Here is a 14812-nt window from a genome sequence, read left to right as displayed (position 1 = left end):
GAAGTAGTTAGTCACTGCCTATTTCTGCGATACAAGTATGAGCTTATTATCAATCTGTTTATATTAGTTTCTGCCATGTGAATGTTTGAGTGCAGTTATCAGTTATCTGTCAGTTTGTGCACTGTGCATATGAGAGTGCAGTAATTAATCTCTAGCTGTAAGCATCTGCTACTTCAAAACATGAGTATAATTATCAATCCTTACCTGTTAGGTCCTGATATGTGAATGCATGAGTGCTGTGATCAATCTGTTCTTGTCCTTGTGCTCTGTGAAATGTAGTTTTAAAATTTGTCCCTGTCAGTCTGATATGTGAATGCATGAGTGTATTTACCACTCTGTACCTGCCGGTTTCAGGTCTGGGAATATATAAATATAGTTGTCAATTTTTATCTGTCAGTTAATTCTTTGTCAATATGTGAATGATGTTAGCTGGAACTAACTGATAGCAAGTGATATGTTAATATGTGAGTGCAGTTCTGGATCTGTACCAATCAGGTTCTGCTCTTTGAATATGATTTCAGTTATCAATTTATGCCTGTCAGTTTCTGCTCTGTCAATCTTGGAATATAGATATCAATACATAATTGGCAAACTCTGTTCTGTGAAAATTAATTTAGTTATTCAAACGTACTGTTCAGATGATGCCAAATGAGCCTGGGCATGATATTTTTATTCTGTCCATGTCAGTTTCTGCTATGTGCATATGTCAATGTCATTATTATTCTGCACCTGTCAGTTTCTGGTTTGTGAATGTGAGGATTTAGTTATTAATCTCTACCTGTCAGTTTCAGCTAAAAGAATGAGAGTTTCACTGCTGATTTCTGCCTGTCAGTTTCTGCTCTGTCTATGTGAGTTTAACAATCAGTCTATTCCTCTCAGACTGCTGTGTGAATATGTTTGTGTAGTTATCAATCTGTACACTTTCAGCCTCTGCTTTGTGAATATGTTTGTGTAATTCTCAGTCTATCACTTGCAGTTTCTGTTATGTCAATATATGAGTTTAGTTATCAGTGAATACCTGTCAGTTTCTTCTGTGTGAATATGTACATGTCATTGTCAATCAGTACCTACGGCAGCAGATGAGTGTAGTTATTGCTCTATGCCTGTCAGTTTCTGCTCTGTGCATCGGTGAGTGAAGTTACCAATCTGTCCCCGTCAGTTATTTGAAACCAAGACTATTACAAACAATCATTCTGCTTTGGGAATGTGTGATTTTACCCATCAATTTCCACCTATGAGTTTCTGGCTTTGAATAGGCAAATGCATTTATCAATGTGTACCAGTCAGTTTTTATTCTGTGAATTTGTGTCTAACAACATTATTCTTGCTGTCAGTATCTGCAACATAAATGTGAGGCTGCATTTCCCCATCTCTCCAGTCAGTTTCTGCTGTGTGAATGGCCAAGTCAAATTATCAGTCCATGTCCGTTCCTGTTATTTGAATGTGAATATGTGATTCATCATCAATTTTCTTTTGTGTGTTTCTGGAATGTGAATGAGTCAGTGTAGGTATCAATCTGTATCTGTCAGTTTCTACTGTTGTGTATCAATGTGCCTTGATTCTCTTGCAGCCAGTAATATTCTCTGTGACTATGCAACATATTCTGACATAGCTAATAAGACATTGAGGCTGGGTATTAATCTCTTCGGCATTTTGAGACTTCTGAGTTCGTTATCAGTTGGCAGGATCTAGGAGGGGTCATATAAATGGGACTGGTTTCCTATGAGAACCATTCTGAATCAACAACACAATTTACAGTTTATGTGCTGAGTATGGGTTTTATATACCGATCGTATCAGATGCTGATTCTCTGTCTCAGTACGGGATTTGTTTTTTCAGGTTTCCGTAGATTCATTTTTTTTGTATTGGGCATTGTTCGTGCTCTTTCTTAAAGATTTTGTTTTGCACCTCTCTGTCTATTTCTATGTTATATTTTTAAACTAATACTCTATACAACAGAATATCATTTACGTCATTACCAGGATCAAAATCAAGATGAGGTGCAGCGTGGAAGCAGACCATTCAGCCCACTGTGCTTGCACTGGGACATTCTATTCTGCATACTAGTTTCCACTAATTGTTGGAATTGTGAACTTCTTCCACTCACTGCCAGTGTCTGTTAGTGCCAATTTGACATTAGTTCTCCAGTTATCAGCATTTGAATAGCTGCAGTGCTAGCTTCATGATGTCTGCAACCATCTCAGGTACAGTAGATATTCACTGACTCTGTACGATTAATATTAATATTACACTGGGATTAATATTACACTGACATTTGTCCGTACCATGAGGACTAACATGATTGTGCTGTAGGGAAGGTCGAGATGAACATCAAGCCCTTTGTTGAAAATTGAAACAAAAAATTGAAAGAGATACACAATGTTAAAAAAGAAATATTTACTCCTGTAAGGTGAAGAAATGATAAGGGTGAGGATAGCAGTTCCTCTTCAGCCTCCATACATTCATGGAAATAGAATGCTGGCTGATTGGGATTTTAAAAGTTGTTCACCATTTTAAAAAAATGGTGTGGATGCAACGGGCTGATGGGCCTTTCTCTTGTGCTGTAGAGTTCTGTAACTTGAGGGTGTTAGTGGAGATCATTTTGAGTCTATCATTTTCTATGATTTGCAGTGAACACAAAACAATTTAGTTGTTCCACATTGACTGACTGAAGGTCTATGTTACAGAGTGTGTGTGTGTGTGTGTGTGTGTGTGTGTGTGTGTGTGTGTGTGAGAGAGAGAGAGTGAGAGGAGGAGAGAATTATTCATCAAAGGATTAATTCTGTCCTTCTCAGTCACTGATAAACTTCATATAAACATGTTTCATCCACTTTAGTAACTCTTGGTGCACAGGTTCTTCCCATTTCTGTACTTAACATCTCACTGAGGTATGACTTTGAAACTATGTTACAGCATGATCTATTGTTTGTCTTGATTGTAACTTTGAAAATGCCCTTATTCAATGCAGATTTAATGCTGTTCCTGAGTGTCTATTTCGGATGACCAATCAGTCTATCCATCTTCAAAACTTGTGTCAACGTCAATGGGCTACATACCTGCTGATTGTTAGCAGTAACTGGTCAGACTTGGCTTTGCACCGAGGAAATAGAACATCATCCTGGTCCTTCAAGTATTTGCCTGGAGGAAGTCAACATACATAAAGTCTGACCGTATTGAAGTAATCAACATAACATTAAGTTCATAATCATTGGGACGTGTGTTTGTTTTTAAAAGAAGAAAACTAGCAAATTGAACAGAACCAGAGGCTTTGTTCTCTGTTCTCCAGATCTGCTCCTTTTCTGGGGATTCTCATTGTACTTTTTTTCCTGAAATAATTCGAAATCACATGAGTGAGGTCCAGAAACTGAGCAACAACTGTACTTTCATAAATGGGGCTATCCGAAGGAGCAGGCATGCATACATACACAGTTCAATATCCGGCTCCCAACACACTATCTGTGAAAAGGAAGAACAAAGGGCGCTATTTTAAATATTTCAGGTGAGAAATTTAACCTAGGGACTCAATTAACTGTCCTTTTCAGGGTTATAACATGCCTCTAGTCTGTGTTTCCACTGTTCACGGCACTATGTCCAAAAACAGCGCGAAATTGAAGCCGAACAATGAATTTCCAGAGATAATGGGAACTGCAGATGCTGGAGATTCCAAGATAATAAAATGTGAGGCTGGATGAACACAGCAGGCCAAGCAGCATCTCAGGAGCACAAAAGCTTTCCATCAGTGTTTAGAAGACTAAAAGCTACAAGCCTGACCCCCAGCAGCAGCTTCTTGCCGCTGTGTCTCCCTCAACAGGCCCACACACAGCCCGAGAAAAGCCTCTCTCTCCCTGCCCACAGGCCGCTCACTCCAAGTTCCGGGACCAGTTCCTGCTCCGCTCCGCCTCTTACCAACAGCCCACGGTTCTCCCTGAACTGAACCCGAATCAATGCCGGTCTCGGAGCCCCCTCTGTGCCCCAGACTCACATCTCGATGCGCTGCTGGAAGGAGCCTGCTGTTCCCTCGCTTCCCTGGGCGCTGGTCTCTCCATTGTGGCCTGTTTCAAACTAACCTCTTCCACTCACTGACTCAATGCCCCACAATGGCAGCGCTGGGAGAGGGCCTCACGCATGCGCTCCTCTGGGTTGTGTGTGACAAAGGGAAATGCAGGGTTGCGGGGAAATGGCGGTGCGATGGGTCTGGGAGGGGATGCTGTTCAGTGGGTCGGTGTGGAATTTTAGTTGGGCTGAAGTGTCTGTTTCCACACTGTAGGGATTCTATGATGATTCTATGAAGCGTGCTGTAGATTAGGCGCATAATTACGAACTATATGCCAATGTTTTGTTCTGCTCATGTCACCTCCCTTACTGTTTTCATATAGAAAAAAAGTTAGAGCATCATTTTGAATGCTTCCTCCCGCAGTCCAAAGGTGTGAAAGCTATGCTATTGGCTATGCTAAATTGCCCGTGGTGCCCAGAGATGTTTGGGTTCTGTGGGTCAGACATGAGAAGTAAAGGGTAGGGGAATAGGTCTGGGTCGGGTGCTGAGGACTTGTTGGGCCAAATGGCCTGGAGCGGTTCTATGTATGGCAGCATCTAAGAAGGAAAAAGAAACAAAATTAACATTCTGCGTCCAGTGACCTTTCTGCAGAATTGATGGTGGCTGGGAAAACGTCAGTTTATATGCTGATAAAAGGGGAGTGTGATGGGGTTTGGAATAAATGTTAGGATAGAGCCTAACAGAGAGAAGAACACTTGGACAGAGTCGATAACGATCAGGCTGGGATGTTGAATAGTAATTAATGGGAACTCTTAGCGGGTGGTGGATAATGGCAGGGTATGTGGTAACAAGGCCTTGTGAGGGGTAGAGTTTAGGCCCAAAAATATTGATCTCGATACTGGGTCTGGAGGGCTGCAGGGACCCAAGTGGAAGATGAGGTATTGTTCTTCTAGCTTGTGTTGAGCTTCAATGGAACTCTACAGCAAGACAGAGACAGAGATGTTGGACTGGAAACGGGGTGGTGCATTAAAGTGACAGGCAACAGGAAGTTCAAGGTCTTTTTTGCAAGCAGAACATAGATGTTGTGCAAAATGATTACCCAGTCTATGCTCTGTTTCACAACTGGGTGTTTTAAGAGAATTTGGACAGTCTTTGTTACTGGGCAAGAATAATGCAGACATTTCAAAGAAAAAAATGCCAGCTGTGGACATCACTGACTGGTCTGAGCGTTGATTGACCCTCCTGAAATGCCCGTGAGAAGGTGGTAGTGAACTGCCTTCCTGAACCGTTGCAATCTCTGAGCTGCAGGTCGGCCCACATTGCCATTAGTAAGGGAATTGCAGGATTTTCACGGATTGGCACAGACTGAACGGCCAATATAATTCCAAGTCAGGATGGTGAGTGTCTTGGAGAAGATCTTGCAGTTCGTGCAGTTCCCATGAACCTGCTGCTGCTGTCTTTCAAGATGGAAGTAGTTGTGGGTTTGGTAGGTGCTATCTAATTTTATATTTGAGAGAGTGGATGTTTGTGAATGTGGTGCCAATTAACCAGGAGCAGCTTTTTCATGGATAGTACCTTGCTTGCCGTGTGCAGTTGGAGCTGCACTAATACAGGTAATGGGGGCTACAGAGGGGAAACCTTTACATTCCTGACTTGAATGTTGGAGATTTTGGACAGGTTTGAGAAATCAGGAGGGAAGTTACTTGCTGCAGTATCCATAGCCTTGGCCCTGTTATTGTAGCCATTGCATTTATCGGATGAGTCCGGTTCAATTTGTCCTTCATAGTAGCTCCCAGGATGTTGACAGTGGAGGATACAATGATGCTGAGGCCCAAGCCAAAGGATGCCTTACTGCACGACTCTGTGACACAGTTTTACCCTCACACACACTGATCAGACTTGATATAGACTCCATCCACCCTAACAGCAAGGTCTATCACTACAACCCCCACTACAATCCCGAATCTCTCTGGTATTGGAGATAATGGGAACTGCAGATGCTGGAGAATTCCAAGATAATAAAATGTGAGGCTGGATGAACACAGCAGGCCAAGCAGCATCTCAGGAGCACAAAAGCTGACGTTTCGGGCCTAGACCCTTCATCAGAGAGGGGGATGGGGAGAGGGTTCTGGAATAAATAGGGAGAGAGGGGGAGGCGGGCTGAAGATGGAGAGTAAAGAAGATCGGTGGAGAGAGTATAGGTGGGGAAGTACGGAGGGGATAGGTCAGTCCAGGGAAGACGGACAGGTCAAGGAGGTGGGATGAGGTTAGTAGGTAGATGGGGGTGCGGCTTGGGGTGGGAGGAAGGGATGGGTGAGAGGAAGAACCGGTTAGGGAGGCAGAGACAGGTTGGACTGGTTTTGGGATGCAGTGGGTTGGGGGGAAGAGCTGGGCTGGTTGTGTGGTGCAGTGGGGGGAGGGGACGAACTGGGCTGGTTTAGGGATGTAGTTGGGGAAGGGGAGATTTTGAAACTGGTGAAGTCCACATTGATCCCATTAGGCTGCAGGGTTCCCAGGTGGAATATGAGTTGCTGTTCCTGCAACCTTCGGGTGGCATCATTGTGGCAGTGCAGGAGGCCCATGATAGACATGTCATCTAAAGAATGGGAGGGGGAGTGGAAATGGTTTGTGACTGGGACGCAAGTGTAGCCCACACCTCCTCCCTCACCCCTATCCCAGGCCCCAAGATGACATTTCACATTAAGCAGAGGTTCACCTGCACATCTGCCAATGTGGTATATTGCATCCACTGTACCCGGTGCGGCTTCCTCTACATTGGGGAAACCAAGCGGAGGCTTGGAGACCGCCTTGCAGAACACCTCCGCTCAGTTTGCAACAAACAACTGCACCTCCCAGTCGCAAACCATTTCCACTCCCCCTCCCATTCTTTAGATGACATGTCCATCATGGGCCTCCTGCACTGCCACAATGATGCCACCCGAAGGTTGCAGGAACAGCAACTCATATTCCGCTTGGGAACCCTGCAGCCATATGGTATCAATGTGGACTTCACCAGTTTCAAAATCTCCCCTTCCCCTACTGCATACCAAAACCAGCCCAGTTCATCCCCTCCCCCCACTGCACCACACAACCAGACCATCTCTTCCCCCCCACCCACTGCATCCCAAAACCAGTCCAACCTGCCTCTGCCTCCCTAACCGGTTCTCCCTCTCACCCATCCCTTCCTCCCACCCCAATCCGCACCCCCATCTACCTACTCACCTCATCCCACCTCCTTGACCTGTCCGTCTTCCCTGGACTGACCTATCCCCTTCCTACCTCCCCACCTATACTCTCTCCACCTATCTTCTTTACTCTCCATCTTCGGCCCGCCTCCCCCTCTCTCCCTATTTATTCCAGTTCCCTCTCCCCATCCCCCTCTCTGATGAAGGGTCCAGGCCCGAAACGTCAGCTTTTGTGCTCCTGAGATGCTGCTTGGCCTGCTGTGTTCATCCAGCCTCACATTTTACTATCTTGGAATTCTCCAGCATCTGCAGTTCCCATTATCTCTGCTTTTAAAATTGTATCAGTGATATCAGCTTTTGTGCTCCTGAGATGCTGCTTGGCCTGCTGTGTTCATCCAGCTTCATACTTTGTCATCTTGCTTTTAAAATATCCAGGTTTTATTATCTTTGAATAGAAGTTTGAGTCTGCAGGTTTTCTGCCGGGCCTTGTGTTCACTGCGCTTGTGGAGAAAAGGTTTAGTTCCAGATCCAGTTGGGGGCGGCAGTCAGCTGTAGGCGGAGCTGGACATTTCTCTGTGTGTCACTCAGTTTTCTGCCCGGGTATCCTCTCACTCCCTGTCAGCTGTTTCTCAGTCAGGTCGGGGCGGGCTGTATAAAAATGGAAGGCGAGGCAGCTCGGCTCTCACTCGGCAGCGATTGGAGTGAAGAAGCGTGATGTCTGGGAGAGGGAAAGGAGGCAAAGGCCTGGGAAAAGGCGGAGCGAAGAGGCACCGCAAAGTGCTCCGTGATAACATCCAGGGCATCACGAAACCAGCCATCCGGCGCCTGGCTCGCCGTGGCGGGGTTAAGCGCATCTCGGGCTTGATCTACGAGGAGACCCGCGGGGTGCTGAAGGTTTTCCTGGAGAATGTGATCAGGGATGCGGTGACCTACACGGAGCACGCCAAGCGCAAGACAGTGACTGCCATGGATGTGGTGTACGCTCTGAAACGCCAGGGCCGCACTCTGTATGGATTCGGCGGCTGAGCAAATCAACCCTTTTCCAGCGAACCCAAAGGCTCTTTTCAGAGCCACCCAAACCCTCCGCCTGAGAGCGGAGACCTGAGGATGGGGAACCAGCACATTGGGCTGGTGCAGCGACTTTTAATTTTGCACCAAGCCTTTAGGAAATATATTAACTTCGTGTCCCGCGTTGCAAGAGAGAGAGCAAGATTGTTAAATTATACTGTCTGCAGTAACGTGTTTTATAATCAAGATATCCCTGCACTACAGATAGAGGTTTCACGGCCAGTCGATACGATACGGTTCTGCAGCTGGTTATGTCAGATACAGAAGGAGCGGCCGGCTCCGTCATGCGACCATGGCTGATCTGTTTCTCAACCCTAAATCTTTGATTCTCTTCCATGTGAATACCAGTCTATCAGTAATAACACCAGTGATAATGGGAACTGCAGATGCTGGAGAATCCAAGATAATAAAATGTGAGGATGGATGAACACAGCAGCATCTCAGGAGCACAAAAGCTGACGTTTCGGGCCTAGACCCTTCATCAGAATAACAACACCAGCTGTCCATACCATGAATAATAATTTGCTCTGTCCGTAACTTTGGGCCCAGGCGCTAATGATATATACTACTGTGTTTGTACTTCATTGACGCTCCCAGGAATGATAATTTGTTCAGTTTTGATTCTGGTAGCCGTGCCGAGGTTTTAGTGGCGTGTTCATTCCACCTGCCTGTTAGAGATGGTCAGGAAATGATTCAGAGCCCACTCCGCGCTGACTGCAAGTTAGGTTCACAAGAAAATTTTGTAAAGCATAAGATATCATCTTAGGCGCAGGCGCATGGGACCTTGCTTTTTAATATTATGTAAGCTCAGGCTGAAATCGGCGGGCGATTTGAAATTGACCAACTGTCATTTGAAGTTAACCAATCAGCCTCCAATAATTATTTTACTGCCTTTTCTGTCCTTCAGTGGCTGTTTCTCGGGGATTTGAGGGACGGGACTGTATCCAATCCCAGCTCTTGGGCGGGCTCTCCATTCCCTTAAATAGGCAGCGCCGCAGCACGATCAGCATTGATAGCAGCAGCCTGTGTGTGTGTTACAGAGAATGGCCAGAACCAAGCAGACAGCGCGCAAATCCACCGGAGGAAAAGCTCCCCGCAAGCAGCTGGCGACCAAAGCGGCCCGCAAGAGCGCTCCGGCCACGGGCGGAGTGAAGAAGCCTCATCGCTACAGGCCCGGCACGGTGGCTCTGCGGGAGATCCGCCGCTACCAGAAATCCACCGAGCTGCTGATCCGCAAACTGCCGTTCCAGCGCCTGGTGCGGGAGATCGCTCAGGACTTCAAGACCGACCTGCGCTTCCAGAGCTCGGCCGTGATGGCCCTGCAGGAGGCCAGCGAGGCTTACCTGGTGGGTCTGTTTGAGGACACCAACCTGTGTGCCATCCACGCCAAGCGGGTCACCATCATGCCCAAAGACATCCAGCTGGCCCGGCGGATCCGCGGGGAGCGCGCCTAAACGGAGCGTGCCCGGCCCTGTACATTGACCCCGAGAAACACAACGGCTCTTTTCAGAGCCACTAAACTGTCCCGAGAGAGCAGCAATCGTCAGGCACTGGACTTTAGTTAATGTCAACACACAGCATGCTATTGATGTCTCAATGCAACAGGACTTACAGAAAATGAATGGGTCTGGGATGCACGAATTGATATTGAAGACGAGGCAACTCGGGACAATCAGGTTTATAAATTTTCAGTAATCACAACAAATTCAAGTACTGCATTCCAACCTTTATAATTGATACATTTCCAATTGGACCGCCTGTGTGGGAATTGCTTCCCGTGGCGTTTCGCCAGCTGTAACTGAACTTGCCGCAGAAGCAGGGTGGGAAACAATCGCCAATTTCAAAACCCGCCACATTACACAAATGATTTTTGTAGTTTTGGCCATGCAATCGAAATTTTGCCCAATCTCCCACAAGTGTATTCGATCCTCTGAGGATGGTCGGTTCTGTCTCGCATGGCATCTTTCTGGGGCCGAGCTATTCCATGTCTCATGTTCCCTGAATGGGGATACCGCTTTGAGTCACTATTTAAAGTCGCAGTCGCTGTCCCTGCAGCAAACCCTCCAACTTTATTCGTCCCGTTCTAGTTTTATCACTGTTAAAGCGAAAACAAAAGGGATGATTTTTGCGCGTTTAGAGGACCGTGTTTGCACATAAAATGAAAATTAGTTAGCCAGCAGTGAAAGTCTAGCTGCTTTTCACTGATATTGTGGGTGGCTCTTAAAAGAGCCTTTGGGTTGTCAGATTCAAGAAGTGTCTTCACTTTTTAGTGGCGCTCCCAGCGGCGGTTTTCTTGGGCAGCAGCACGGCCTGAATATTAGGCAGCACCCCGCCCTGAGCGATGGTCACCCCTCCCAGCAGCTTGTTGAGCTCTTCGTCGTTGCGCACGGCCAGCTGGAGGTGCCTGGGGATGATGCGGGTCTTCTTGTTGTCCCGGGCCGCGTTACCGGCCAGCTCGAGGATTTCAGCCGTCAGGTACTCGAGCACCGCAGCCAGATAGACCGGCGCTCCGGCACCCACACGCTCAGCATAGTTACCCTTTCTCAGGAGCCTGTGAACACGGCCCACCGGGAACTGCAGCCCGGCCCGGGACGACCGGGACTTCGCCTTCGAACGAGCTTTCCCGCCACTGCCCTTTCCTCTCCCAGACATCGCCACAGTCTCACAAACACTTGCACAGAAAATGCTGCAACGCGGCCACATCCCGCCCTCTTATACCTTCGGGAGGAATGGGGGTGCGGCCATTGCTGATTGGTCACATTGTTCAGTATCTCCTAATGTCGTTTCAATGCCCAATCAGATATCTGCTTCCCTCACCAATCCGGAGAGGGCCCGGGCAGGAGGCCGGAAAATCCCGGCGCCAAATCATCAACCGCTTTCTTTAAAACTGGAGAAGCCCGCCAATAATTTCGAAATGGGTAGAAGTTTTACAAAGAAGAATGCGTTCTTACTTCGGATAATTTACTTTTAGAATACTCCTATATACGTCACACCATCTCTCTCTGATTTCCCGGCCTAGTTGAAACCAACTATTTTTGATCTTGAATTCCCCCCACCCCGCGAAAAAACTTAACATTAAGCGGAAGGGGGAAAGAAAAGCCCGCCGAAAGTTATTCTCTGCACAGATAGAATTTAATTCACATCTCCACCCGGATATAATGATAAAAGTATCACACAACTGTTTCTTTCTCGTTGAACTCAATACTGCTTTAAACAATATTTTACAATCTCGCTCCCTATTGCACAAGATCAACAATATTTCCACTTTTGTGATGCCAGTCCGGCAGCTGTTCTGCTTTTATCTCAGTTCACTTGGAAATTTTCCCGCCGACTGCAGAAAGCCTCATTTCCAGCTTTCTGAAAAACCGGATAGAACCCGCGGGGAGATTTGAAAATAAAACAAAATTCCTCTGCGTGAAAACCGTAGGAAAATACCGGCGCCAAATCATCAACCGTTTTCTGTCCGATTTGAAAAGCCCGCCAATATGGGCAATACGAGGAAGAGGTTTCACAAGGATTTTTGCGTTAATGCTTACGATTTAATTTCCTTTCAGTTAAAAATGTTCACTTCACATAATCTCTCTCTGTCACTCCCGAAGCAACACCGTTTTCCGAAAACATTGTAAAATAGCCCTCACTTATTGTGCTGGATCAGTCTTTCCGGACGGTCTCGGTTCATTTTGAAAGCCTCTCACCGACAGCAAAAAGCCCCACACACTGCAAACTGAAAAAAAAAAATCGGAAAAATTCCCTGACAATTTGGAAATTGAAAAAGGAATCGCGCGGCATTTCTCTTAATGGGACTCAAATAAGAGATCATAATTTTTCATTGCCACGGGTGAAATCCAGCGTTCATACCCCCATTGGGACAAATTTGAAAAACCCTCCAACATGTAGGATATAGGGGGAAAAGTTTCACAAAGAGGAATAAACAGTTTAATTTTTCTTTGAATTTAGTTCACTTTCACATTACAAGTGCACGCTGATGTATTTATAAAAACTTACACAAAGTTTTTCGGGGTGAACGGGTTAAAACTTGAAACAATAGTTTGAAGTTGCCCTCCCATATTCTCCTTGAACACAGTTTCACACTTGCGACTGCAATCCTGGCTCGGGCTTTATCTCAGCTCATTTTGAAAGCCTCTCACCGACAGCTGATATCCTCAATGACAAGTATCCCCCAACATCTGTTCGTGGGACTCGAGCAGTTAGTTTTCTTTCCAGGGGGTGAAATTCCTGATCAAGGGGTAAATAATAACTGGAACACAAAGGAGTTGTTGAAAAAAAAATGCCTGAGTGACGATGAATGTGCTTTCTGTACAGGGAGGGAGGAGAGACTGGGTAGGAAGGCAACCGAAACTAACCGACAGAGGGACAGGGACCGCACGTTAATGTTTAGAACGTTTGTGTAAACAAAGATAAAGATTAGGGACATTAATTATAGACACCGAGAATCATTTACAAACGTAAAATGGTTCAACTGCTTCATTGAAATTGTGGGTGGCTCTGAAAAGAGCCGTTGGGTTTTGGATGTGTGTTTTTCTCAGCACAATGTGGGGTCTCACTTGGAGCTGGTGTACTTGGTCACCGCCTTTGTACCCTCCGACACGGCGTGCTTGGCCAGCTCCCCAGGCAGCAGCAGCCGCACCGCGGTCTGGATCTCCCGGGAGCTGATGGTCCTGCGCTTGTTGTAATGGGCCAGGCGGGAAGCCTCCCCTGCGATACGCTCGAAAATATCCTTGACGAACGAGTTCATGATGCTCATCGCCTTGGAGGAGATGCCGGTGTCGGGGTGAACCTGCTTCATCACTTTATAGATGTAGATGGCGTAACTTTCTTTCCTGGATCGTTTCTTTGTCTTGCCGCCTTTCCCCGGCGCCTTCTTGATGATTTTCTTGGCGCCCTTCTTGGAAGTTGCCTGCGCTTTCTTCTCATCCGGCATCGTGTCGGTCGCTTTCAGATACAATAAACGGAAGCAGGCTCGGAGCTCGCTTTTTATACGCTGCTGGCGTCAGCAATGCTCATGAGGGATGGGGGAAAAGTCTTGTTCCTGATTGGGTAGTTTACAAGAATGTCAGACCATGCGATTAGCCTTTCTGTGATTGGTTAGTGTGAAACACAAAGTGGATCTGTTCGGATCTGCAACGAAATGTGAAACACAAACCGAAATTTTGTACACGGACCAAATTCCTAGCTCCTTGCAGTTGAACTTGTTCCTGTCATCCACTAACATTTTGAACACTACCTCCGAGATTTTAATTGTGACAGGGTGTTTTATTCTGCTCATAGTAATCTTTTGTGAGTGAAATGTTACCTTGTTTCATCACTAGCTGAGATTTCCTTATTAGGCTGTGGGCAGGATTGTATTGTTCAGACATTCGGGTTTATTGAGGGACACTTTGCCGAATATCTGTCAGTCTCTGCATTATGAGAATGGGAGTGCAGTTCTCGATCTGTCCCTGTCTGTTTAGGCAGTATGAATGATGATTATTCTCTCATAAATCAGTCCCCGTCATACAGTCCGAGAGATGTACAGGGTCCACCTCGTCCATGGAGAGCACATATCCGAGATTAATCTAGTTCCATTTACTAGCATTTGGTCCATATCCCACGAAACACTTCCTATTCATATACTCATCCACATGCCTTTAAAACGTTGTAGTTGTAAGAGCCTCCAGCACTTCTTTTGGCATTCAACCCATTCACACACCACTCTGTGTGCAAATATTGCACACCTTTGGTTCATTTTAAGACTTTCCCAGTCACTTAAACCCATGCCCTCTCATTTTGCATTCTTCTATCCTGGGGAAAAGATCTTGATTATGCACCCTTTCCACACCACTAAATTTTATAAACACAGCCTCCAACACTCCAGGCACGGTTTCATCAAGGGGAAGTCATGCCTGGCAAATCTGCTTAAATCCTTTAAGGAAGTAACAAGCAGGGTAGACCAAGGAGAGCCAATGGATGTTATCTACCTGGGCTTCGAAAAGCCCCTTGGCAAGCTGCCGCACAGGAGGCTGTTGAGTAACATAAGGGCCCATGGTGCTAGCATGGATAGAAGATTGGCTGCCTGGCAGAAAGCAGAGAGTGGGGATAAAAGGCATGCTTTATACATTAATGATCTGGATGAAGGAACTGTTTGCATTCTGACTACATTTGCAGATGATACAACAATAGGTAGAGTGACAGGTAGTATTGAGGTGCTGAGGCTGCACTATGAAATGGACAGGTTAGGTGAGTGGGCAAAGAAGTGGTAGATGGAGTACAATGTGGGAAAGTGTGAGGTCATGCACTTGGCTAAGGAGAATAAAAGCATGAGAGATAATGATAACTGCAGATGCTGGAGAATCCGAGATTAAAAAAAAAGTGTGGAGCTGGATGAACACAGCAGGCCAAACAGCATCTCAGGAGCACAAAAGCTGACGTTTCGGGCCGAGACCCTTGATCAGAAATGTGGGAGGGGGAAGAGGGCTCTGAAATAAATAGGGACAGACTGGGAGGTGGATCAAAGATGGATAGAGGAGGAGGTAGGTGGAGGGGAATCTAGAGTTGCAGTGGTGTA

At 46.3% G+C, this 14812-nt stretch overlaps 5 protein-coding genes across 5 annotated transcripts in view; 2 read left to right on the top strand and 3 right to left on the bottom strand.

The window, feature by feature from the left end:
* LOC132207190 (histone H3-like) overlaps window positions 1-14812 on the bottom strand; it is a 913943-nt gene that overhangs the window by 858434 nt on the left and 40697 nt on the right. The window lies entirely within an intron of this gene.
* On the top strand, window positions 61-9701 carry LOC132207243 (histone H3). The gene is made up of 2 exons (XM_059642471.1): window positions 61-77; window positions 9290-9701. Exon 2 carries the CDS (start codon window positions 9291-9293, stop codon window positions 9699-9701), a length of 411 nt encoding a protein of 136 aa, XP_059498454.1. The 5' UTR covers window positions 61-77; window position 9290.
* On the top strand, window positions 7878-8218 carry LOC132207232 (histone H4). Its single transcript, XM_059642462.1, has one exon. It carries the CDS (start codon window positions 7894-7896, stop codon window positions 8203-8205), a length of 312 nt encoding a protein of 103 aa, XP_059498445.1. The 5' UTR covers window positions 7878-7893; the 3' UTR covers window positions 8206-8218.
* Window positions 10102-10902, bottom strand: LOC132206951 (late histone H2A.2.2). The gene has a single exon (XM_059642061.1). The coding sequence runs from the start codon at window positions 10897-10899 to the stop codon at window positions 10507-10509; it is 393 nt and encodes a 130-aa protein (XP_059498044.1). The 5' UTR covers window positions 10900-10902; the 3' UTR covers window positions 10102-10506.
* Window positions 11915-13327, bottom strand: LOC132207117 (histone H2B 1/2-like). The gene is made up of 2 exons (XM_059642290.1): window positions 12253-13327; window positions 11915-11971 (listed from the first exon to the last, which is right to left on the bottom strand). Exon 1 carries the CDS (start codon window positions 13187-13189, stop codon window positions 12809-12811), a length of 381 nt encoding a protein of 126 aa, XP_059498273.1. The 5' UTR covers window positions 13190-13327; the 3' UTR covers window positions 11915-11971; window positions 12253-12808.

Source organism: Stegostoma tigrinum, chromosome 44 (assembly GCF_030684315.1).
Source record: "Stegostoma tigrinum isolate sSteTig4 chromosome 44, sSteTig4.hap1, whole genome shotgun sequence".
Taxonomy (NCBI): Eukaryota; Metazoa; Chordata; class Chondrichthyes; order Orectolobiformes; family Stegostomatidae; genus Stegostoma; species Stegostoma tigrinum.
Note: the sequence above shows the minus strand (reverse complement) of the source record. Positions and strands in the feature narration are given on the sequence as shown.